General features: G+C 39.0%; 1 protein-coding gene across 1 annotated transcript; it reads left to right on the forward strand.

Moving 5' to 3' along the window:
• Nucleotides 1-959: 959 nt before the first annotated feature.
• Nucleotides 960-23,910, forward strand: sft2d1 (SFT2 domain containing 1). Its single transcript, XM_074675891.1, has 8 exons — nucleotides 960-1,222; nucleotides 4,055-4,141; nucleotides 6,127-6,209; nucleotides 9,583-9,664; nucleotides 11,307-11,342; nucleotides 11,432-11,490; nucleotides 17,385-17,414; nucleotides 23,429-23,910. The coding sequence occupies exons 1-8, from the start codon at nucleotides 1,157-1,159 to the stop codon at nucleotides 23,466-23,468; spliced, it is 483 nt and encodes a 160-aa protein (XP_074531992.1). The 5' UTR covers nucleotides 960-1,156; the 3' UTR covers nucleotides 23,469-23,910.
• The last annotated feature ends 479 nt before the right edge of the window (nucleotides 23,911-24,389 follow it).

Below are 24,389 nucleotides of genomic sequence, written 5' to 3' on the forward strand. Positions count from 1 at the left end.
TACAGGCAGATCAAAATGAAATTATAAAAACAGACAAATAAAAGAAAAACATTGTAAAAACAATAAAAGCAAATTAAAAAAAAAAAAAAAGCAAGTAAAGGGGAATAAAAGAAAATAAAAGAGAATAAGACCAGGCAAAGAAACTAAGTCTCTCTGGAGTTAAAAGCCAAAGAATAAAAATGGGTTTTAAGACATGTTTTAAAAGTGGACAGTGAAGGGGCCTCTCTAATGTGCAGGGGAAGACTGTTCCACAATCGGGGAGCAACATTAGAGAAGGCCCTGTCCCCTCTGAGCTTCTTCGTGGACCTCGGTCCCTGCAGGAGCAGCTGGTTGGCTGACCTGAGGGACCGAGAGGGTGAGTAGGGCTGAAGAAGCTCAGAGAGGTTAGGTGGGGCAAGACCATTTAAACATTTAAAAACAAACATAAGAATTTTAAAATCAACCCTAAAAGTCACAGGCAGCCAGTGGAGTGAAGCCAGTACCGGCCTGATGTGCTCCCTTTTTCTTGTACCAGTTAAAAGTCCTGCAGCAGCGTTCTGGACCAGCTGCAGACGGGAGAGCAGGGACTGACTCACTCCAACACAAAGTGCGTTGCAGTAATCCAAACGTGATGAGATAAAAGCACTGTTTCAACAGTGGCCTCCATCATCTGTAAATGGAGTTCAGAACCACCGGGACTTCATTTTCATTCTTCAGCTTCAGCATTTCAACGCACTTGCTGCAGGGAATGCAACTTCTCTAGTTTTACTGTTTCCCCTCTGCTACATACATTTGAGTCCCATTGAGGTTTTCTGAATTGTTTGTGACAGTTTTATTATTATTTATTATACTTAAATCTCTCTAAATGCGGAATATACTCTAATTCTGTAAATTACGACACGCTTTCAGACCCTGAAGCCAACATGGTCCGCCTATTGACTGTATCCGCCGTGACGTCAAATCTGTCAACTCTGCTACTCCGCCACGCAAACTTTGAAACTCAATTTTTCGATTACTCCGACATCACGTGAATGCAGCATTAGAGACAAGCATCGCTGGGAAAGGCAGGAAGTCAGAGTCGCTACTACCGTGATCAAAACTTGGAAAAATAGAGTTAAAAGGGTAGAAAGTCGGAGTTCAGGTTTTCTCTGAGCCTTTTGCTGGCTGGCTACTAGCGATGGATAAGCTTCGTCGTGTGTTAAGCGGCCAAGAGGAGAACGAGGAGCTGGGACTGACTGCACAGGTAGTTAGCTTCATACACTTTGACAGTTGGCGCTGCTAATGCTAATGTTGAATGTATAGAAAAATCGAAATGTATATTAATTTACTGATTACAGTGATACTTATCCATCTATCTTTAACTGTGGTTTAATTTTTAAGAAGCTGGCGCTAACGTCAGTGATTTTTTGCGTGTAAACCGTTGGTAGTCGTTTGCACAAACACTCGGTTAGCCCATTAGCATCAACCAGAGATAGGTCAGCAGAATGAAACTTTTATCACTTTCACTTCTGTTTGTATGACTTTCTTTTTAACTGACCATTAAGTATCTGATACAAACGAAATATTAACAGGTCCCTTTCTTATTTATTTTATTTTTGCATCACATGGACATTTGTTTTTAAATTAAAGGTGCATACATTAGCATTAGAAAGGGTAAAAGTAGACATAAATAAACCTATTTACTTTCTCTTGATTTCGATAAGTACCACTTAATGGGCAGGTAAATAACTTTTTTCTTCCTTAACAATTTCCTTCTCGGTTACTGGAGGATTGCAAAACTACTTAACTACTCATGGGGGAAGTACAATGACTCTTTCCTGTTTTCCAGTTTGGGCAAATGAAAATATGAAGCATAAGATTGAATTGCATCTGTAACCAGGAAATTATTCCTCTTTGTTTAGATAAAATGTTTAAAGAAGTAATTTGTCAAATATACAGTGAAATGTCTTGGTCAGCTTGAACATTTTAAGGTCTGATTATCCTGTTTAGCAGATAAGCAGGTTTACATGATGTCTCTTTCTGCTTCTTCTGCACTGTGTTGTTGCATACCCTTACAAGTTAATCTAATTATATATTTTATACATTAAAAACCTTGTTATGATTGACAGTTCACCATGACAAAGATTTAATAAATGTCCTGCCATGAACAGCAGGCTCATTTTTGTCTTTTTTTAATATATTTGTCATTTCTCGCAAAAAAAAAAAAAAAAATAAAGGTCACAAAAAAATAAAAATAAAGGTCACAATCAGGAACTAGATTCAATAAGCGTAACTAGACCAAGAATTGAGATAATGAAAAATAAAACCTAACACAATAATAATAATAATAATAATAATAATAATAATAATAATAATAATAATAATAACTTTATTCATATAGCACCTTTTAAAAACAAAAGTTTACAAAGTGCTTTTACAGGAACACAATAAACAACAAAGCACAGAAACACAGAAACAAAACACATACTTCAAGAGGCACTCGAGCAGAAAGACACCATGCACGAGGGCAACAGGAAGCATAGTCAGGGACCCAGGCAATACAAGAACCATACAACATAAAATGAGACCATGAAGACAGAGATAAAAGCTACAAACATAAACTCAGTAAGAGAAAGAAAGAAAAGGCAATGGAAAGGGCAATAAAAAGCAGTTACAAACAAAATCAGACATCAGATATAAATGTATAAAATTGTAAAATAAATATGAACAGAATAATGAAAGAATAATGATAATAAAGCAAAGATATGAGCAAACGATAAAACGATTAAAGGCCTAAAGGGTATAAGTGAAAAGATAAAAAGTGAAAGAAGAGGGTAATTACAGTAATAAAATAGAGTAAATAGATAAGAACATAGAAATAAAGAGGGTGGACTTAGAAAGGTAGGAACACTACTTACTATGAATGTCTGCTTTGGAAAATGTCAACAAAAGCAGTTTCAGTTACTCACCTCCTGTGACACCCACTTGGTGGCAGCAATATTGCAGCAACACAAAAACAATCAGGCTCGTTGCTGATAAAAACAATTAATAAACTTTATTTATATTACACTTTTCAAAAACAATGTTCCAAAGTGCTTTGCATATTAAAAATAAACAGTAAAAAGAAATAAAAGAGAGGTAGAAGAGAAATGTGAGGCAAAATATAGAACTATAAAAAGCTAAGAACAACCAAATAAAGGAAGGAAATGTCTGTTAAATAAAGGCAATGAAAGATTAAAACAAAACAACAAAGGATTAGATAAGATAAAAGAAAAAAATCAACATAAAAGCAGCATTTTGATGATTAAGTCACGCTAAAATCTCCATTAAAAACACATCTGTAAAAAATTTGTTTTTAATGTGATGTGTTGCAACATAAATTTAGGAAAACAACTGTATTTATTACATACCTAGCTTAAAAGTCTTTACATGAGCTTAAAATTCAGATTGCTACCTTGTGCTTTATATAACACTCAGTATAATAGTTGAAAAAAGATCACAGTTTGTTTATGATACATTTGAGTATTCAGAAATGTGTCACATTCTGTTCATGTGTTGCTTTGCTCTTTAAATGTTGAGGTCAAATATCTGCCTGCATACCAAAGTAGACAATAAATCATTTGTAAGTGACGTTAGGACTTTTATAGTAATATGGATTTTATTGGAAAAGTTGTGTTATTGCAAAGTAGTAAAAACAATTAATGTTCTGGCTTCTTTGTTCAGGCAGTCTCTTCTGTCAGCATGTAATAAATAATTTTGTTCGTTTATACCTTTTACATGCATTCACCATGAGGAGGGAATGAGGTAAGTTCCTAACTGGAGCATGTGTTTTTATTTTACAGAAACATTGTGTTAGTTATTACCCTGAAGGAGTCAGACTGTGTTTTATTGGTTTATTTTGTGTACGCTCTGTGTCCTGTAAGGTCTCTTCCTTTATCTTGAGCCTGTGTGTTTCTCTGTTTGAGGTTGAAACTGTAAACAGGCTGTTATCTGCTTGGCTCCAGCTGAATTGTTGAAACCATCAGTAGGAAAGCCTGTGGGTCTTTCTGCAGGTCGTTAGGTTTGTCGTCTGACATCCTCCCATTGTTCTCACCAGGTCCTTGATGCCAGCTCCCTCAGCTACAGCACCAGGGTGAAATGGTTCTTCATATGCTTTGCTGCAGGCATCCTGTGCTCAATACTCGTGAGTGTCTTCGCCTTTTACGCTGAACAGACCCTCTTGTGTTTGGCTTCATACGGAAATCAGTGAATACAGAGAAAGCTGAGAGTGTGCTGTTAGTGTTTGCAGAGCTCCAAGTGAGTTTACTCTACTCTGCTGCTGTGATTGGTCTTTAAGAAGTGTACAACTTTTTAAGCTTCTAACTCAGCTCAGCTCCTTTTTCTTTAAACAGTCCTGTGTTTCTTCGCTTTGAAAGGAAATGAGTGAACCAGACCTTGTATGAAAACAATAAAAATTGAGTGGCTTGGTTTGCGTAGAAGGAGTTTAACAAGAACTTAGAATCAGATATTTTTAACAAGACTTCACATGTCTGACGTCTGAACGGGAACACCTCAGTGGCCGTACAAAGGAAAACAGTTTGTTAAAGAAAATGAATGCACTGAATTCTGTCCATATAAACCAATAGAAAGCATAACAGTCAACTGCATACTTCATACAACGTTTCCCTTTAGAGGGTGTAGTAAGAGTTCACATTTTAGGAAGTCTTATTTTGACAGCCTTTACTCATAACACCAATGAACAGCCACACTGTGAAAAATCATGCTGACTCAACAGCAACTCAGGGTGCGTTTCAAAGCTCCAAAGTTCCATCCTTCCTTCCTCCTGCGTCGTTCACTTTGGTCTTAGCCCCTCCCACCAGAGATGATGGAGAGACGAGAGGAAATGTAGAGAGGGGAGAGGATGGAGGAGATTCGTTTTTAGAGCAATGGGACATCCTCTCCTTCAACGTGTTTCAGTGATGAGGGCATCAGCTGATCACCTCTGGATCATCTGTCAGTCAGCTCTAACAGCTGTTTGTGCGTCTGGGCATGTGCGCTATAATAACTCTGATCAAACAGAAACAGTAACAGAGCTTTGTCTGTTCCTTTGACCTGTTTAACAAACAAGTTACCATGAAGAAAACCGGCTCTCTGTTTGTTCTGTTTGTTTAGAAGCTCACGGATCACTTTACCGGTAAAAAGCGTAATTGTGAGATTATTTATAAATTATTCAGCCTTTATCTAGATTGCATCTGATCGTGAACTCTGAAACTTATTAATATGACCCAGTTTATTGTGTCTCAGGGAGATATTATTTATTAGATTTCAGTTTTCAGTTTAATCCTCCGTTATATTGATTTGATGATGGTTGTGTTCAGTATTTTCTGCTCGTCTTTTCTCTCATTAAACTCTGTTGTGTTTGTGAAGTTTCATGTAGAGAAGTCTGAGCTGCTGCAGCGTCCAATCAGAGAGTGATATTCAATATGTGGGCGTGTCTATCAGTGAAAAGACTTCAGCAAAGCCACCTCTTGTGTTTCCTTGATCATAGCTCCTTCGATAAGTCTCCTCCATCCTCTCTCCTCTCTCCTCTGAGCACAATTATCACTTTGGGACAGTCTTCAAAATGGCAACTGGGAAAGTACTTCCGGAGGAGATAGGACGGAGGAGGCACGAAGTTAACACATTGAGACGCACCCTTAACCTCAAAGTGAGGCATCGGTGGTGAAATTCACAGAAATGATAGATCTCTGTGTGTAAACCACTGAAAACAGTCAAATTCAAAGCACACGTGTCATTTTTTTCATACTTTAAAGTCTGACGGTGGAACATTTCACACATTTTGATGCTTTTAAAGCAGCAGGTTATTTAAAGTTGACTCTTTTAAAGTTGAAATGGGTACAAGGTTCCTGCTAAGTGTGTCACCTGTCCTCTTTCCTTGAAAGTGATCTCAATAGATGACATGTAAGGGTTGTAAAACTGTAACTTTGAACCAAGCAGTGAATCTTAATGAAAACCTTACACGCTTTAGACACTAGGGGGAGCCCTTTGTTCCTGTAAAAGCAGTCCTGCCTACAGGATTCCTTTCCCTTTTTGTTTCTAATTCTGTAAAACTATAAGTCCCTGTTGCTCACGCTGAAGTGCAGTGACGTCACTTTGCCATTGATGGACATTATTTCACTGTTTCATCAGGGCACAGCGCTGCTGTTCCTCCCAAATGGAATCAAGCTGTTCGCCGTCTTCTACACGCTAGGAAACCTCTCAGCTCTGGCCAGGTAAGATGTTTCTGACCTGTCCAGATATTTTCTGCATGCATGAGAAGGCTGACACCTCCTGTGCTCTCCATGGCTTAGCAAACTCATACTCTCCAAATTTACCCAGACATCCGAATCCATGCTGTCTTTATCATTTTAACAGTTTTATCAAACTGAACTAATAACATTTATTAAGGTTAGTTTAGTAGGTAAATGTTTAATCCTGCCTCTCTGACTAAGCAGAGTTTCATCCTTATTGTGTCCGCTGTAGTGAAAGGTTGTAATAGGATTTATCCTCTTTGGATATCAGCAGCTGCCTGGATTTAACAACATTATAGATTATTTAATCTCTGTTATCCAGGGGCTAAATATAACCATAAGGTCTTTGACTCCTGTGACAGACAGTGAATCACTGATGAGGTTTTTTTTTCACAGACGGGACAGTATCTATTTCCAGGTATCATATGTCCACAAGGTATAGACGTGTCGAGAAACTGGGTCAGCTCAGTCTTTCATAACCCAGGTTAGAAATCAAGGGAGCTTCACGTTTTAGGGATGATAAATCAGTTTCAATCTGAATTGACAACATCTGAAATGATTGAGAATTAAATGGTCAAGCTTAAATCTTGGTTTGATGGAAATAAGTTTTCATTAAACTTAAGAAAAAAAAAAAGTTCATGTTTCAGTTAGACATGCACCGATTGATCTGTGCTGATTTCTTTCATTTTTGGTGATCGGTGATTGGCCCATCCTTACATATGAAACTGATCTTGTATACCCCCAGGAAGGTCTGACAGCCAGCAATCGTTGCTTTTTGCTCTGAGACCTAAAACTCAGTAAAGATTTCATTGTTTCAAAGGTATTGTTCAATGATTTCCAATAAAATAAGATTGGAACATTGAAGGTATATGCTGTCAGTCATAAAAAATCAAAAATAAAAATTGGTATTGGCAGGTCAGGCTTTTTAAAGGTCCCATATTCTGCTCCTTTTCTGCAGTTTAATGTGCACAATGTTTAGAAAACAGTGAAGCTTGTTTACTGTAAAATTACAGGCTAAAACAACAGGCTAACCGCAGCTAAAGTTAGCATCCTGAAGCTAACACAGAGACAGGGGGGACACTGAGGAAAAGCTCTTCCATCTGCTCCACAGCACACAGCATTTAAAATACTCACATTTCCAGGGTCCCAGGTTTGTTGGAGGATGGTTGGTAATGCGCCTGGATTCAGGACCAGTCTATTGGCTAGCCCTCTGTTGGACTGTCCAAAGCTGGAAAAGCAGTCGGTCGTGAAGTGACTAGCACACACATGCACAGTTTTACTGAGTGTAGCTGGAACATTTCCTTGATAAATGAACTCTAGACACTTAGTCTGTCTTCTTCTAAGATGGGAAGCTTGAGCATGGAACTATGTGGCTGTTTACAGCCAAAAACAGAGCAGTGATGGTGATGGTGATGGTGAATCGTTGAAGTCAGCAAATCTCCAAAATCCAAACAGCTCGTTTTAGGTCAGGATTTAACTTTCACAAGCTCTACTAAGAACAGGTTTGGTCATTAAATATCACATTTTGTGGGCTGGGAGGAAAGACAAAGACCCACAAATTTCACTAAAAGACTCAATAAAGTGATTTTTGCATAATATGGAACCTTTAAGATATTAAAAGTGAAAAGTGAAACTGACAACTGTCAGAGTTTAGGTAATTTTTAAGATAAACTGAAGTGCAAAATAAAACTGTTAGAGTAAGAGTGTAAGAGTGGGGTTGAAGTTGGTAAAACTATCTTATATTTCATGTTTAAAATAGGGGCAGTCAAAAATAAGAGTTTTATTCTTCCAGCTGCTCCTTTCTTGTCATGTCGGGTATCAATGTGAAATGTTTTGGACAAATTTGTGTATTTATCGATATGGTGTTTTTGTGCACATTCATGAATGGAACAAATAAAAGATAATGAATAAAAGTGTTCAAAATTAAAATACAGCTTTATTAATGTTCTTATTGGGGAAGAAGGTTGAAAAAACATTGCTTTTAAACAGCCTTAATAAGGAAATTGATTGCAAGTCGATAATGAAGTGAAGCCAAGTCTTTGGTTTCTTTTTCACAGTATGTAGGCAGCTGAGTTCCTGGATCGTTATAAAAATGAATTTAGTTTTTGTGAGATTGTGGAGGAGGCTTTTTCAGAGTTTTCTGTTTAGTCCCCCCAAAAATCCAGCTTTACGGTCATTAAGATCAAACGTCAGCTGACCTGTCTCTCAGTGAAACTAAAGTTCACTGTAATGAAGATTCCCAGACCGCCCCCTCATGGCTGCTGTAAGTTAGACTGAGAAACGTAGCGTGTTACTTTCACATTAGCGTTGGCATCAACCGTGCTGTCATCCTCTTCCTCCTCCTCAGCAGCAGCCTGTGCAGGGACACTATTAGTGTCTCTGCAGTCGTAAAAAAAAAGTGTTGGTCTCTCGCGGCCGACCAGCAGAGAGAGCCTGCGTCAACACCAACTACTCAGTGTCTCGTCACATGTGATGCTTCAGTCTCTGTCTACCCACGCAGCCCTGCGTGGCTCATCAGCGGGGAAAGCCTTTGTCTGTTACGCCAACTGACGTCACGCATGCATCATGTAGGAGGTTCAAAACGTGTCATCAAGGTGTCGGCGTTAAATATTTACACCTCATGTGTGGCTGTGTGTAGATGTGTCTGATTAGGTTTGACACAACTTTGGTGTCACACTCCTGAGGTGTTTTTTTTTTTTTTTTTTTGTGGGTGTGAACGCACGGACGTCTGGACTTGATGAGGTTTCATTACTGACGTCAAACGAACAGACTCATTTACAGAGAAACTATCAGATGAATACAGGGGTTTGATTTTGTTTGTGTGCAGTCTGTCTAAGCAGATAATATCTGCGCAGTTTATCATGATGTTACTGAGGAAAAGAAAGACAACTGTGCAACATTTTTGACCTTGGACTGCAAAATACTGAAACCTTATCAAGTGTTTTTGTCTTATTTTGAATAAAAATTGTCTCATTATACTTGATCTGAGCCACATTAAACTTCTCAGTCCAGAAAAATGTCTCGTTTCAAGCTGTTTAAAGACAAAAATGAGATACTAGTAACTTTTCTCTTGTTCCATTGAATGGTGCTCATATTAAGTCTGAAAAGATATTTTCTACTCGAAATAAGACAAAATTACTTGATAAGATTTCAGTTTTTTGCAGTGGCTAAAAAAAGATCCACCAAATTTCTCTTCACAAAGTCCCAGTCGGACTGTGTCACCGGCTGACGAAGTCCGTACTGGATCTTGATGACACATGTACACACCTCATGTTCAGACAAAAAGTGATGAATTAACAGTGTAATTATTGTCACTGTTTGGTCTACTGATGATTTCATGTTTGCTCTCCTACAGCACCTGCTTCCTGATGGGACCACTGAAACAGCTGAAACGCATGTTTGAACCAACCAGACTGATTGCCACCATTGTCATGCTGGTAATTATTTTTTAACGCAAACTTAGTAGTGTGTACTAACAATTGGAAACACTAACATGAAAAAGAGCAGTTTATATCATCCATATCATCATCAATCATATATAGAGTAAAAAAAAATCCCGTTCCACTCTTGGTAAAATGACTCCCACTCCCATCCACTCCTCTTTTTCCTGTTTTTCTCCCCTTTTTTAAGATTACTGTTGTATTCTGGGAAGTGGAGTTCTTTTTTCCTTGTGTTAGAGTGTAGGCTTATTGGAAATAAACTACAAAATGGCAGCAGATTCTCTTATTATATTTTATCTTCCTGATTGGTTCCTGTTCCCGTCTGCTCCCGTTAACTTTTTATCCTGTACTGTCCCGGTCCCAGGATCAATAGTAAAGTTGACTCCCATCTTGCAGGAATCCCCAAATAATGTCAGCCTTTAATACACCCTCTGTACAGTTATTTATGAATAAACACTAAATTTTACAAGAAAAGAGGGATTATTTGTCTATCAACAATGCCGGATGTGCACACAACTGCGGAGTATAATAGTTTGTCAACTGACGTAAGGCAAGGCAAGGCAAGTTTATTTATATAGCACATTTCAGCATGGCAATTCAAAGTGATTTACAGACAGAACAAATTAAAAGAAAACAATTAAAATTCAATTAAAAAGCAGATAAAAATGAAAAAGATACAATAAAACAAGATTGAAAAACAAAAAAAAGTTAAAACAGATTTTAAGATAAGAGTGGCAGTGCAGATGTAGAGGAGTTAACCGCCAAAAAAAAACATTTTTAAACTAAACATCATTACTCCGATGGATGGTAAATGGCTCCCAGGTTTGTGAAATAGCAGTGAGTAGACACCGTACATTTTTATGCTGATAACAGGTTGAATTTAGTGTTTAAAAAACGCTGACTTGTGTAAATGAATGGAGCTAAACGCTGCTTCTGTGGTCAAGATGCATGTGCATCTTTATGATGACATAGACTGATAATCCCTCTATAGAAAATAGAGCTTAAGTAGTAAAATAATAATAATATAAATAATAATAATAATTAAAACATTTTACAAAGGAGAATAAAATATATACAGATTGAAGTTAAATGTCTTGGCCTGAACTCTTTGGGGAATTTCTTCAGGCTCAGGCTGAGGGACTCTGGGTCGCTGGGTCACGAGTATTTTTTGGCATTTTTGACACATTTTAACAGAGAAAAGTTCTAATTTCTCTCATGGGTGATGACAATTAAAGTACATTACCTCAAACTTTAAAGCTAAAAGCTAACTTTCTTTGGGAAACTACAGCGTGGAGACAATCAAAGATCTGGTTTTCCTTTATTGGTATCAAAAATTGAAAGTCCTTATTTGGACAACATTTTTCAGACTCCACATGTTGGCAGACTTCTTCTTTCTTCTTGCTTTGATAAAAAGTGATTCCCCCACAGTTGGAGAAACAAGAACATGAAATAAAATCTGTATCTGACTCACAAACTTTGTCTTTTCACACCAAAGTTAACGTTAGGATAACAGCCAAATAAAACTAATTTATTCACACATTACTTAACATTTCCACTTCAATTTTGAAAAAGTCACATGTAAAGAAATATTATTTTGCAAGTGTGCAAAAAGATAAGTCTTCCTCTCTTCTTCCTCCAGCTCTGCTTAATCCTAACACTCTGTGCCGTGTTTTGGGTGAGTACACGCTCTTCAACGCCTGACACAGTCTTCAGTGTGTAACATCAGAGTGACTGACAGATTAACATCTTGTGTTTTTTTCACAGTGGCATAAAAAGGGACTGGCCATCATCTTCTGCATCCTGCAGTTCTTGGCGATGACCTGGTAAGTGTGGCCCCACAGTCTCAGCTATCTCTCTGCTGTGGTACAGTTGGCAATTAATTAACTCATCACTTCCTCCCACTCGGAGCGAGCCGTCTGTCTGTGACAGGGAACTCTCCTCCGGCTGCTTTAGCACGCATCAAATGTCAGAGCCTTGACTTAATCATGTGCTGATGCTTTAAGCTTACTTACTGCAGCTAGCGTGTACACAGCTGAACCAATAAAAGGTTAAAGTCACACGATCATCTGCACACTGCACGTTGAAGCACGCCGTGCAGGGATCTGTCTTTCCTTCAGAGTATCACTGTTAGACTCAGTAAATAAAATGATATGTAAGTGTGTTGTTTTGATAATTAAACTCACACTGAAGGTGGAGTTTGCTCAGATGTGTTGTCCTGGTTTCCCAGAGTAGCTGGTGACAGCTGCTGGACATGCTGTACCTGTCGCCTGCTCAGGTGCCAGAGGTCTTGGTGAGGTCAGTGTGTTTTCTGGCATGGAGTGAGAGGGGCTGACAGGATCTGTGGGAATCTACTTAGAGATATAGAGACAGACAGGTGTTTCCACCTGCATTAATCACTGCTGAGACCAAAGCTGCAAGTACATTAAAAGTACCAGGGGCTTTTAGTCTGAAGGGGGGCATGGTCTCCGAATCTGGTTTCTGAAGATTGGGCAAATTTATTTTCAGATGTTTCAAAAAAGAAAATGTAGTTTTGCTTGAAATGAGGCTTTAACTGTTTGTCAAACTACAGATTTATTGATGTTAAGGTGGAATGGTGATGGTTAAAGCGATGAAGAACATGCCCGTAGTTGTCTGTTTTGTGTTGTACAGAATATCAGGACGAGCTGCTTTTCCACGTTTTTTAATGTCTCCATGAATCCAAAACTGTTAATTCAACTTTAGAATGGTAAAATTGTGATGTTCAACAACTTTTAATTATTTTTTGATAGGGATGGGTACCTAATTAGGAGCTTTTATAGGCAGTGACCTAATTTTGTCAAAAGGACAGGGTATCAATTCACGTAAAATCAAAAGGTACCATGTTTAGGTACCTAAGTGCATCCTTGTGACTGTGAGGGAGTGGAAGAGTAGGAGATTTTCCATACTGGACATGAACACAGCATTGCAAGGTTAGATATTGAAGAATAAATATGTTGAATTGGAAAAAAAAGAAACATTTTATTATCAAACAAAATGATGTTTTTTTCCACATTAACACAAAAAAGTACTGAAAATTGGTACCGTTGAGTGCCGATACCAGTTTCCAGGTACCGGCATCGGTACCATATCGATTCAAACGTGGAAGGTACCCATCCCTATTTTCTGAACAGTTGCTCGGTCAAAGCTGACCAAACTTGACAAAATCGATGATATAGATTAAGACTGGGAAAAAATTGAAGCGCAAGGATTTTTTTATTTTATGATTTTTAATTTTGATTTTTCTGTTTGAAACTCTTTCCTTTTTTTCAAATTTAATTTTCAATTTCAATTTCAATTTTCTTTTAATTTTCATTTTACGCCTCAAATACACCAGATCCGTCTGCAGTCTGACTCCGTTCTGTTGCGTCCCGACTGTGTTTGTCAACTCACACCGACTGCATGACTGGCAGACAGCTGGAGTCACAGACCGAGGAGTTCCTGCTCTTCCCACTCAATTGACAAGTCTCTCATCATCCATGTTGGGCTGTAAGACCTCAAACCTGTTGACTCCTGTTCTGGCTCCGCCCATTTTATTGCAGTGAAACAGATCCAGTGTGACTTGACAGATTGACTTGAATGGAAACCTAACTGATCGGTTGCAGGGACGAAGCGATGCATCTGATGTATTTCAGCTCTTAGTCTTTGTTTATAAGTTGGATTGGGAAAAAGTTGAGATGTCAGATCGTCTGAATAAATCTGCAAAACGGACACACATGATGTGCAGATGAAGTTTTAGACATCACACTGCAAAAAACTGAAATCTTATCAAGTGTTTTTTTGTCTTATTTTCAGTAGAAAATGTCTTATTACACTTGATATGAGCCACATTCAACTGATCAGCCCAGAAACATGTCTTGTTTCAAGTTGCTTAAAGACGATATGAGGTCTGAATTGCTTGTAACAAGTAAAAAAAATCTGCCAATGGACCGAGAAAAAAAGACAAAAACACTTAATAGGTTTTAAGTTTTTCGCAGTGCAACATCATCCAACTCTTTCACACGGTCTGGTGTTAAAAAAAGCAAACTAAAAATGAAAATTAAAGAGCAGAACTATCAAAGAAAGGCAGTTTAAATCGTAAAAGAACTGGCAGAAGAACATTTCGTCCCAGCCCTAATATAAACAGTGACAGGTCCCTGCCTCAGAGTTCATTGTTTAAACCAGTAATGTGTTTCTGTCTGCTGCACAGAGCTCACACTACCTGATAGAGACCAGATGACACATTATCAGAGGGTCAGCGAGGTTAAGTTCCAACATGGCGGTGAATAATAAAGCCTGAGTGATGTGTGCGGGCATGTCAGCACTTGTAGCTTCACTAATTTGAGCGTATTTACACAGCAGGAGCTGAAGACATGGAGGATGTGAGCGTGTCAGGCAGCTCAACCCCCCAGCTGACACACAGCTTCAGGGCTTCAGCGCTCAGGACTGTGTCAACCTCGTAACTCTGCTTTCTGCACCTACGTGTTTTACATTCACTTCCTGTCTACTCAAAGGCATCGCCTTGGCAACCACAAGTCACACATGCTGAGCGCATTTTTAACAGACGGGGGGCACACACACACACGCTCGCTCCCACGCAGGGACGTGGACGTTCCTGTGAAGGTTGCTCCTCAGTAAGACGGCGTCACTGGTCCACGCAGAGAGGCGGGTAAAGTCCGGTCCTCAGGCTGAAGGCTGTGAAGTGACCACATGACTGAAACAAACACCGACTGACACTGACTCAGTGTAGAGACTGCAGGCAGGAGGAGGAGGGAACCGAGTTGCTTACAGGCTGCGTTTGCTTATTAAAGTGACCAAAACTAAAAACTATTCTCATCATCAGTTAATCTGAGCAGTTTCATAGACCTAAATACTCAATTGATTCCACAAATCCTCAGAGACGAAACAGAAACAGGTGTTTTCTGGCTACAAATTGATGTATGAGCAAATCAGGAATTAAAAGAGAAGATCAGTAAAATCTACTTCTCATAGAGGAGACTTTTGGTGCTGCTTACTTTAGAAAGAAAATATAACTCAAAGGAAACTTCTTACATGGTGCTTCCAGTGTTTTTTGTCTCATTTTTAAGTTAAATGTGTCTTTTTGTACTTGATATGAGCCGCATTCAACTGATCAGTCCAGAAAAATGTCTTATTTCAAGTTGTTTGAAGAAAAGAAATGAGGCCTGAATTGATTGTTGCAAGCTAAAAAATCTGAGATTTTTATCTTACTTTTTTAACTTGTTACAGAAATTCAGACCTTGTTTTGTCCTAAATAACATGAAATGAGATATTTTTCTGGACTAGTCAGGTAAATGTGGCTCATATTTGATCTAAAAAGACATTTTCTAGTGAAAATAAGACAAAAACACTTGATAAGGTTTCCGTTTTTTGCAGTGTGTGATCAGTGAAACTAATAAATGTCACTTTGTGTAACCTATGTTACTCTTTAAAAAATCTAATATTGCACAAAACATGATTATGAATATTTTTTTATCAGTCTGCTACACTGTAAAAAATCAAACTTCAAATAATTTTAAACTAACTGACCCAAGAACAGAGAGAAAAAAATTGATGTTTACGGCATCAAAACCCACATCATCAAGTTTAGAAAAAACTAGAAACTTATCAAGTGTTTTTGTCTTTTATAGAGTAAAAATTGTCTCATTACACTTAAAAAAGTCTACCAATGGAATAAGAAAAAATTTGTGGAAATTTTGCTTGAAACTAGAGAAATGTCTTAATACAAATTGCTTTTCTCTTGATCCATTTGCAGATATTTTATTTACTTGTTATAAGCAATTCAGACCTCATTTTATAACTTGAAACAAGACATTTATTCTGGCCTGTTCAGGTGAATGTGGCTCATATTGAGTCTAAAAAGACATTTTCTTCTGAAAACAAGACAAAAAAAACTTGATAAGATTTTAGTTTTTGCAGTGTAGGCAGCTGGAATAATGAAATCTGAAGATTTCTCATGTTAACGGCTGAATCTTTGGTTTCCTACCTCCATGATGAGTTTCTCCTTATCTATGTCGATGAAAATCCCTAAACCTGTCAACTTCAGGTCTGGCTCTGCTCAGACGTGGAGTGTACGGATACAAAAGTGTCTATAGAGTGTTTCATTCTAAAATTAACAATGTTTAAATTAGGGGCGAGTATTTGCAAGAACCTCACGATACAATAATATCACAATATCACAATATTGTGATTTATTATAATATTCTACAGTTAACTATATGATTGAAAACAACTTTTCTATTTCATTATATTTGAAATAATGAAATACAGATGCAGTGTTTTAAACAAACACTTAACTAAAAACATCAAAAAGTGCATCAAGTTTGTCACTTAAAATTCTGTCACATAAAAATTGGCTAAAAGACGTGGTCAGTTGGTAAAACTGATAAATGTCACTTGGTATAACCAATGTTACTCATAAAAACATCTATTATTGCACTAAACATGACTACAGTTATTATTTTATCAGTCTACTAAACTGTAAAAATAAACTTTAATTGATTTTAAACTGACTGACCCAAGAACAGAGAGAAAACATTAATGTTTACAGCATCAAAACCCACATCATCAAGTTTTAGAATAAAATATTTTGAAAATACTTTGATAATATATTTATTATGCAGTAAATGGGCAACATACAGCGGAGCAGCTCTTCAGCGCCATCTCCCGCAGTGGAGGAGCGGAAGACGTATTGTACTTCCAACTCACCTAAAATATGATTTTTTATTTTAACAACAATATTGATTTTATTAGAGTTGAAATATTGATATTTTATCACAGGTCAAAGTATTGTGATATATTGCTGTATCATTTTTTTTAAAGTTGCTTTGTGTCAGACTTCCTGTCTCCTTTGATCTGTGCTCTGCTGTGTGATTTCTGGAGCTGTGACAGAGCAGAGATGCATTGACACTAAGCTTCTGGAAGCAGAAATTACAAATAAGAAAAGACAAATCTGACATTTAAGGAGCTTGACAAGGGTTGATATTGCTTAGAAAAATTTCCTCTGGTTTTCTTTCATTTAGCACTTCTCGTGTCGTCTACTGAGCTGGTTTCAGAGCTGCTTGTGACCGCAGGCAGGGTTTCTTGTTCACTGGTCGTAAGACGGAAGTCCCGCTCGGTTAATCATTCAGCTCCTGAGCAGAATTCCCCACATATTTCCAACATATTTGGAGCTGGATGTACAGGGGATTTTTTGTACTTAACTGGAGCTGTAATCATTACCAGTGTGCTGTGTGGTGTTTTCGTCGTACTTTGTGTGCAGCCACCAATCCGTCTGCTATCATTAGAGCAAAGATTACGGTTCACAATCAGGTTTTTGTTAATCCTCCCCCGCTGGGCAGCATCAAAGATCCTCCAATGTTTACGAGTTGCTGGTGCGTTTAAATGTACATCTTACATTTTGTTGTGTTGGTCGTCAGAAAGCCATTATTATGATGCCTTTAAGTCCTAAATCTAGTTTAAGTCCTGACTTCGTTGTGGTGCTTTTTTCATGCTTTTATCTCTTTGACATCACATCATTACAAACACGACATGCAGCGAGTTATTAAAACGCACCAGATCTTCAGTTCATGTAAAAATTTCTGGGAATCATCATTTGGGATGTGACATCCCTTCCTTCTGTTGTGTGAGCTTTACTGTTTTTATAGACTTATCTTGAATATAAATGATCTTATTTCCCTAATCATGTGTTTTTATTCTCTTTCAGGTATAGCATCTCATACATTCCCTTCGCTCGGTAAGTTGTGAATTTATTATTTATGTTTTCTTTACATTGACCTCAATGTGAAGTCATACTCTGCATATATAATGGATGTAGCCATCATGACATCAACCTCAGGTTTCTCAGATGCTTTAACTTAAACATTGATGATGATGGGATGTATTTTCTGTATTTTTTAACCATGAGTGACCGTGTATGGACGATGGGTGGAGTCAGAGGAGAGTGATGGTGAAGTCACTGTGTTTGCTGGAAGTGAAGCTCATTATTGACCTTTCTGTTTCCCACAGCTTTGGGTTTCAGAAAGTTTGTTGAAGCTTAGAGATCAGCTGTTTGCTCAGGGCAAGTTAACTAAACAAACTGGGAACCTTAAAACAACCCAACCCAACCCACTCTGGTTCGCTGTCTTCTGAAGGAGACAAAAGCCTTAAATATGCCTGACTCCTGGGTTTGTGTGGCCACAGTTGGGTCGGTGTAATATATAATACAACAGGATACAATATGAAAGCACACAAAACATTATGGTACAATGCAATACCATATGATGTGATACACAACAATATAATACAGTAAGACATAATGCATTACGATGAGATGCAAGACATGAAAAGATATGATACTGTGCAAAAGCCAGCTAGCTCAGGGGTATTCATAATGTGAGACAGTGAGCCTCCCTTCAGAGAACATGAAGTCACCAGGGTCTCCCCTAATTTAGTAAATCAAATACTAATAGATGAGGGTATGCACGTGATGTCACAGGATTTGCTGTTCCCATTGTGTGTCATTAAACATTAATTTACCCTGCATTTTTGGGTTAAATTGTTCCTTAAATTAACAAATCCCTAAATTTTAGCATTTTCATTCATCATATTTTTTATAACCGAAACATTTTCATCTTTGCGTGATTACGAACCATGTGCTCTTCGTCCTGGCAGACTACCTGCGTTTGTTTATATCTGGCACGCAGCGCGCGCGCGGACTGATACACTAAGCAGCGAGCGCCTCGTAGCCAGCTGTGGCTCTGCAGCAGAGGTAGCACCGTTTTACAACACGATGAGAACTACAGCCTTATTTAGCGGTGTTTTTGTGTGAAAGTAACACACTGAAAATTCTCTAAATAAATCGTGAATGCAGACCGATATCAGATTTTTTCAGTGGGAGTCCGTTTATTTGTGTTTTTGGTCAAGTAAAATATGGCCCCATCTGAGTGCAGAGGAAACCTGCAGAGGAGCAGGGAGGGGGTGTTTGGTGCGAGCGCCCTGGGCTTCTGCTGCACAAAAACACTGCTGTAGGGGTAATTTCTGCCCTAAACCTTGTGATAGGACCCAACTTGTTCCATCCCGGAGTATCACTTTAAAGCACAATTCAATGACAGATCCATCATATACAGAGCTGCTTTTAGCATCTAGAAGATTCTTGTAAAGGAGAGTATTTAGAGAAGATTTTCAAATGCAAAAAGTGGAGCGTCTGGTTCAAGAAACGCCCAACTTTAAATATCTGTCGTTATCACTGCACTAAATACCGAGGGTCTAGGGAGGTCTGAAACCCCTTCATTGACAGAAGACACTCCCTGAAGGCCTGAACTGTAAAATTTTAGGGCGTTTCTGAAGGATTACATTTTGCCATATGTCGGTTGGCTGGGTTCATATGATCACAGACGTGTAAATGTGTTAGCGTGCGCTCCACTCGCTCACACATTCACAACAGGGCACGGCAGACTTTTATTTTGTTGCCTCTTCTCGCGTGAAATTGTGCTGTAAAGTTGTATTTTCATACTGGGACCCTCAAGTGGTCACTGGAGGAACTGCACATTTTGGGCACTTCAGTGTTTTCGAATATTTTAATTTCGAAGGTCTCCGGTTAAATGATGAACACCTGTTCGTTTTAACGATGTTCAGGTGTTTGAATACTGAATGAGTCTAATATGACTGAACACAATGTCTCACCTGAGGGAAATCCAGGTGCTGTTATATCGCTCTGTCCACCACTCCCTGACTCTCTGGCGCCACAAATGACAAACTGGGAGGTAAAACTAAGACCGTCTTCAGTAAAAACATGTTTTCATTCACGTCCAAACCCTGTTTGCTCCCACCATATGGCTGTAATCCCCCCCACCACTGCTGCAGGCACTTAGAGTCCGGCAAATGGCAGCTTGTTGTTTCACACTCACAGTGGCATCATTTGCTTTATCCATAATATCTAAATGAAATCATTTCAGTGAAATAATGCTCTTTAAAGCAGATTTACCAAAAGTTATCTCTCCCAATGAAGCTTTCACATTACGTGTCCCGAGCTTACGCTAAGCTCTGCAGCTCAAAGCAGAATTTTGATTAGATATAGTCCTAAATAAGCTATCCTGTGAGACCAGGATAACGCTCTCACAGTATTTCTTTTAACGTCCTTTGGATAACATGCTGGATGCCTTAAAATCTCATGATTTTGATCATTCCTAAAACATCTCAGGGCTTAAAATTTACAGAAAACACTCCCAACAATCCTGCGTCCACCTCTCAGATGATCCCATATGGTGAATCGATCACCTTCTCTGAGGTGTGATGTTGTTTTGTCTGTCCAGCTGTAAGCAGGGCCGTGTCTCATATGGCGAGAGGTCCCCATGAAGCCAGCCCCCCCTCCCCATCCTCCGCTAAGTGCCTTGTGTATTGAGGCGACCCCGTAATCCTTTCTGACAGCTGAGAGACGTCCTATAACCACCCCAAGTCCCCCCTCCCCCAACCTGAGCGCTAACAACAACACAAAGCTGAGACAAAGACCTTTCTGCCTCTGCCACCCCTCCAAAAATTCCTTCAGAGAAATGCAAATCCACCAGGAGCTTTTTTTTTTAACTTTAAACATCCACACGGTCACTTATTTGTTTGCCTTGTTATGATGTTTTCTGCCAACACATGATTGTCTTGTGTCCTTAAGCTTCTTACTGTAATCCATTTTTCATTTAATTTAGATTTGATCACTTAGCTCTCTATTGTTTGTTGTGTTGTCTCAGAGCAGCGGCTTATTTTGACCCTTTGAGTGACACAAAAGCATTAGACTGCATTTTTTTTTTACTTTGCTTTTTCCCCTTAAAATGAGAAATCTCTTAACAAGAAAATCAAAGGAGGTAGAAGCGTCCTGTCCTCGTCTCTGTGGTCAAACAAACTGGAGTACCTGGCAGGCCGCGGCACCACATGGCCGAAGGAGTTGATCCGTTAATGTGTTTTACCTTGTTGTTATTTATAACCTCTCACACTGGCACATCGAGGCACTGAGACCTGCTGCATGTGCACTTCCCACAGTGCTTTGGGGCTGCTGTTGCTCCGACACCAAATCAGAAATAAGTCTCATTTTTTATTCATGAAGAGCAAAAATAGTATCATGGCTCATTTGAATATAAAACAAAAAATCATCTGAAAGACGAGGAGTGTGAGGCTTCTGGTGTGGAGTGTATTTCTTTCATACACCAGAGGAATGATCCGGAGCACCGCTGACCTCCCCCCTCCTCCTCCTCCTCCTCCTCAGTCTGCCCTCCACCCCCTCCTTTACTTCTCCCTTTAACCTTGACGGGTTTCACACCTCCTCCACAAAAAAAAAAAAATGTCTGTGGGGCCGGAGGCGAAAAGTCTGCATAGCAACACACCGAGGGCACGAGCAAAAAGCTCTGAGAGGGGAAGAGAAACAGACTGGTTACCATGGTTATCACTCGTATTGCATCATCCCTCATCGCAGAGCACCTGAAGAAAGGGAGCCCCCGTCACTGTGAGCACGAGGTGCATCCCCCCGCCAAAACATGCTCACTTATTCATGAAGAGCCACACCCAGACCAGCCTAACAAAGGCTCTAAGTACTTTTTACGTCCCTTTTAATTTCATACACATGACAGCTTTTGTCCCTTTTTATTTTTTCTGGATGGTTTTTGAGCAACGCTCAGGCGGCGCTCATTGATGAAGCCTTTGTTTTACGCCCCTGAAGAATGAGCTCATTGCCTTTGGCTACAGAAACAAGCCTCATTTTCTATTTCTGTGATTGTTTTTACAATATTTTCATTTCTCGTGTTAATTCAGTCTCATTGGGCTTTTTCCATTTTTAATGTTTTTCTTCTTTTTTCCTGTATTGATTCATGGACTTATCTGCTCATAATTTATTAATCAAAGAGGCTGTGAGGAGTGTCTAAGTGGTCTTGAAAAAGTCCCCCTTCTATATATATGCCCGGCCGTAACCCATGCTTCATAATGAGATTATCAGCGCCAATAAAGGGTTATTTAGAAATGCTACTTCTTTGCTTCCCGATCAGGTTGAGTAAGACTGGATTTATTTATGGCAACACCACCTGCTGAAAAGAGGTGAGACAGAAAAAGGACAGAAGAGCTGAAGAAAGATACAGGAGAGAGATAGAGCATGAGCTACAGGCTAAAAGGGCTAATCTGTTTTCTTAATGTTGATTCCAACCCACAGTCAGCAGTTATTCTGCAGTGGTCTGTTCAAACTTGAGAGTCTATCAATAAAATGAAGAGTGAGGTTACGTTAGCTCTGATTGGTAGATGACTGGCAGGACATGACCAGGATTTGTTACACGGTACACATTACAAACACGTCTCACAGCACCAGGCTGCCGACAGGCTACATATAGACGGCTGCTAAGTTATTGTACGAACTGACAGTTAGCATGTTGCCACGTTAGCTTACGGATATGTCGAAGCACCGGGCTGCTAGTAGCACTAAATATGAACAGCTACTAAGCTACTTTACAAACTGACAGTTAGCTTGTTGTCACATTAGCCTACTGATATGTCGTAGCACCGGGCTGCTAGTAGTGCAACATATAGACAGCTACTGAGCTTCTGTACAAACTGAAAGTTAGTTCGTTGTCAGGTTAACCTTTTGGATATGTGGTAGCACTGGGCTGCTAGTAGCGCTACATAAAGCTGGCTACTGACATACGGTTAGGGATGGATACCGAATAGGTACTTTTATAGGTACCGACCAAATTCTGTCAAAAGTACCGATTCATGTAAAATCAAAAGGTACCATGTTTAGGTACTTAAATGCATCCTTGTGACTTCGAGGGAGTGGAAGAGTTGGAGATTTTCCATGCTGGCCATGAACACAGCATTGCAAGGTTATATATTGAAGAATAAATATGTGATATTTAAGAAATTAGAGATTTTATTACTGTTAACTTTTATTAAATTGACATTTTTTGCCACATGAACACAAAAAAGTACTGGAAATTGGTACCGTTGAGCATCGATACTGATTGCCAGGTACCGGGCATCGGTACCGTATCGGTTCAATTGTGAAAGGTACCCATCCCAACATACGGTACAAACATACAACGTTTCCTTGTTGTCCTGGACTTAGACTTCCTTTATTGTCATTGCACAAGTTACACAGCAGTGCATTTGGAATGAAATGACGTTGCATGGCTTTCTGAGTGTCGTTAGACAACGAATACAGTGAGGACAGTATAAAAATATAGATAAATAGTATATGAAATGAAAAATACAGATACTATTGACATAAATGTCAATTTTCAAACCACACGTTACTGATAAATACCTTACCTTGTTGCGTTGTTTCCGGTAAAAAGTTGACTTGAACAAAGAAAATTTGTGCCAAGACAAACACGCCTGGTTAAAAGTCACATCTTTACAACAGTGTGTGTGACACTCCGGGCCAGAAGGTGGCGCTGTAGTCCAATTAAAACAGATCCTCCTCATAGCATCTTTAATTAGCCTCTACTCTCCTGATCCTGTTTCTTACACCCTCATCTACTTCTATCAACATCTGTTTTCGTGATTGTTCCTTTGTGAGGTCATTTGGCTGCAGCTGTCTGCACTGATTACTAATGAAAAAAAAACATCTGAAACTGTATGTGTGAACACGTGTTGACATGTTCGCGTTGTCTTTTGCATCGTTATTTTGGTGGCAGTAAAGACTTCATTCTGAGCAGCATCTGTTCATAGCTTGTGAAATTTCAGCAGCAGAGCTTCTGAAAAACTTCCTGATATGAGTGTTTCTCTCTCTTCCTCTCTCTTCAGGGACGCAGTGATGAAATGCTTCACTACCTGCCTGAGTTAGGACTCCTTCGTCCACCATTTCACGGGAAAACTGGTCCCACCATGCAAGCTACAAAAAGCAGTGGCTCTGTAAAATATGCATCAATGTTGTTTATACACTTTATCTCCTCATTTTTACTTTAGCCTTTCTCCTACTGTGAATTGTGACTTTTTAAGTCTTTAATCAGAAAATAACACTTTCTTATGCCTTCTGATGTGAGAGACACGAGTGCCTTTAATGCTTTATATATTTAAAAATATTCTTTTACTGGACGCTCAGAGGATTTTATTCCATTTAAGTGCAGGGAAGCGACTTTGGCTTTACCGTAAACTGTACTTATATCACAAGTGCCTTGATCATGTGCTGAGATAATGACCAACCGTACATCTTTACATAATGATGGTGTGATTTTGCTTTCTCTTTGGACTTCTTACACAAGCACAATTAAAACACTTTGAGTTTCTGTCTGCTGGAGATGCACTGATGTATAAAGACGCTCTCAGATGCTTCACTATGTTTATTTATGATTCTTCTCCTGAAGGCGTTGGAGGCTCTGCTTCACTGACGATGCAGTGGTTTGTATGTTATCAGCGGCTCTTTGAGGTTTTCATGCTAACACATTAAAAAGCAGCTCCTGTCTAGCCTGTCTATCATCTGTGCGTGTCTGAACACACCTGCTCCCCTTCATTTATTAGATTACTCTGAAACTGCTTCCTCTTTTTTAAATTTGATTTTCTGCCAGATGCAGCAATGACCCAGTTAATTACGCTTTCCTGAGCATTGTGATTCTGATGTGACCTAATAACCCAATATAGCTCACATAGGGTTCCCTGTATCACTTCAGCATGATGGCACAGCCTCTGAGGATGCGGTTGTCATGACAACCTCCTCCTCCTCCTCTGGTGGATTCATAACTTCAGCCAACCCCCCATCTGTGCTGCA

This window comes from Halichoeres trimaculatus, unplaced genomic scaffold, assembly GCF_033239565.1.
Source record: "Halichoeres trimaculatus isolate MK-OKI-2021-1 unplaced genomic scaffold, fHalTri1.1 fHalTri1_scaffold_8, whole genome shotgun sequence".
Taxonomy (NCBI): domain Eukaryota; kingdom Metazoa; phylum Chordata; class Actinopteri; order Labriformes; family Labridae; genus Halichoeres; species Halichoeres trimaculatus.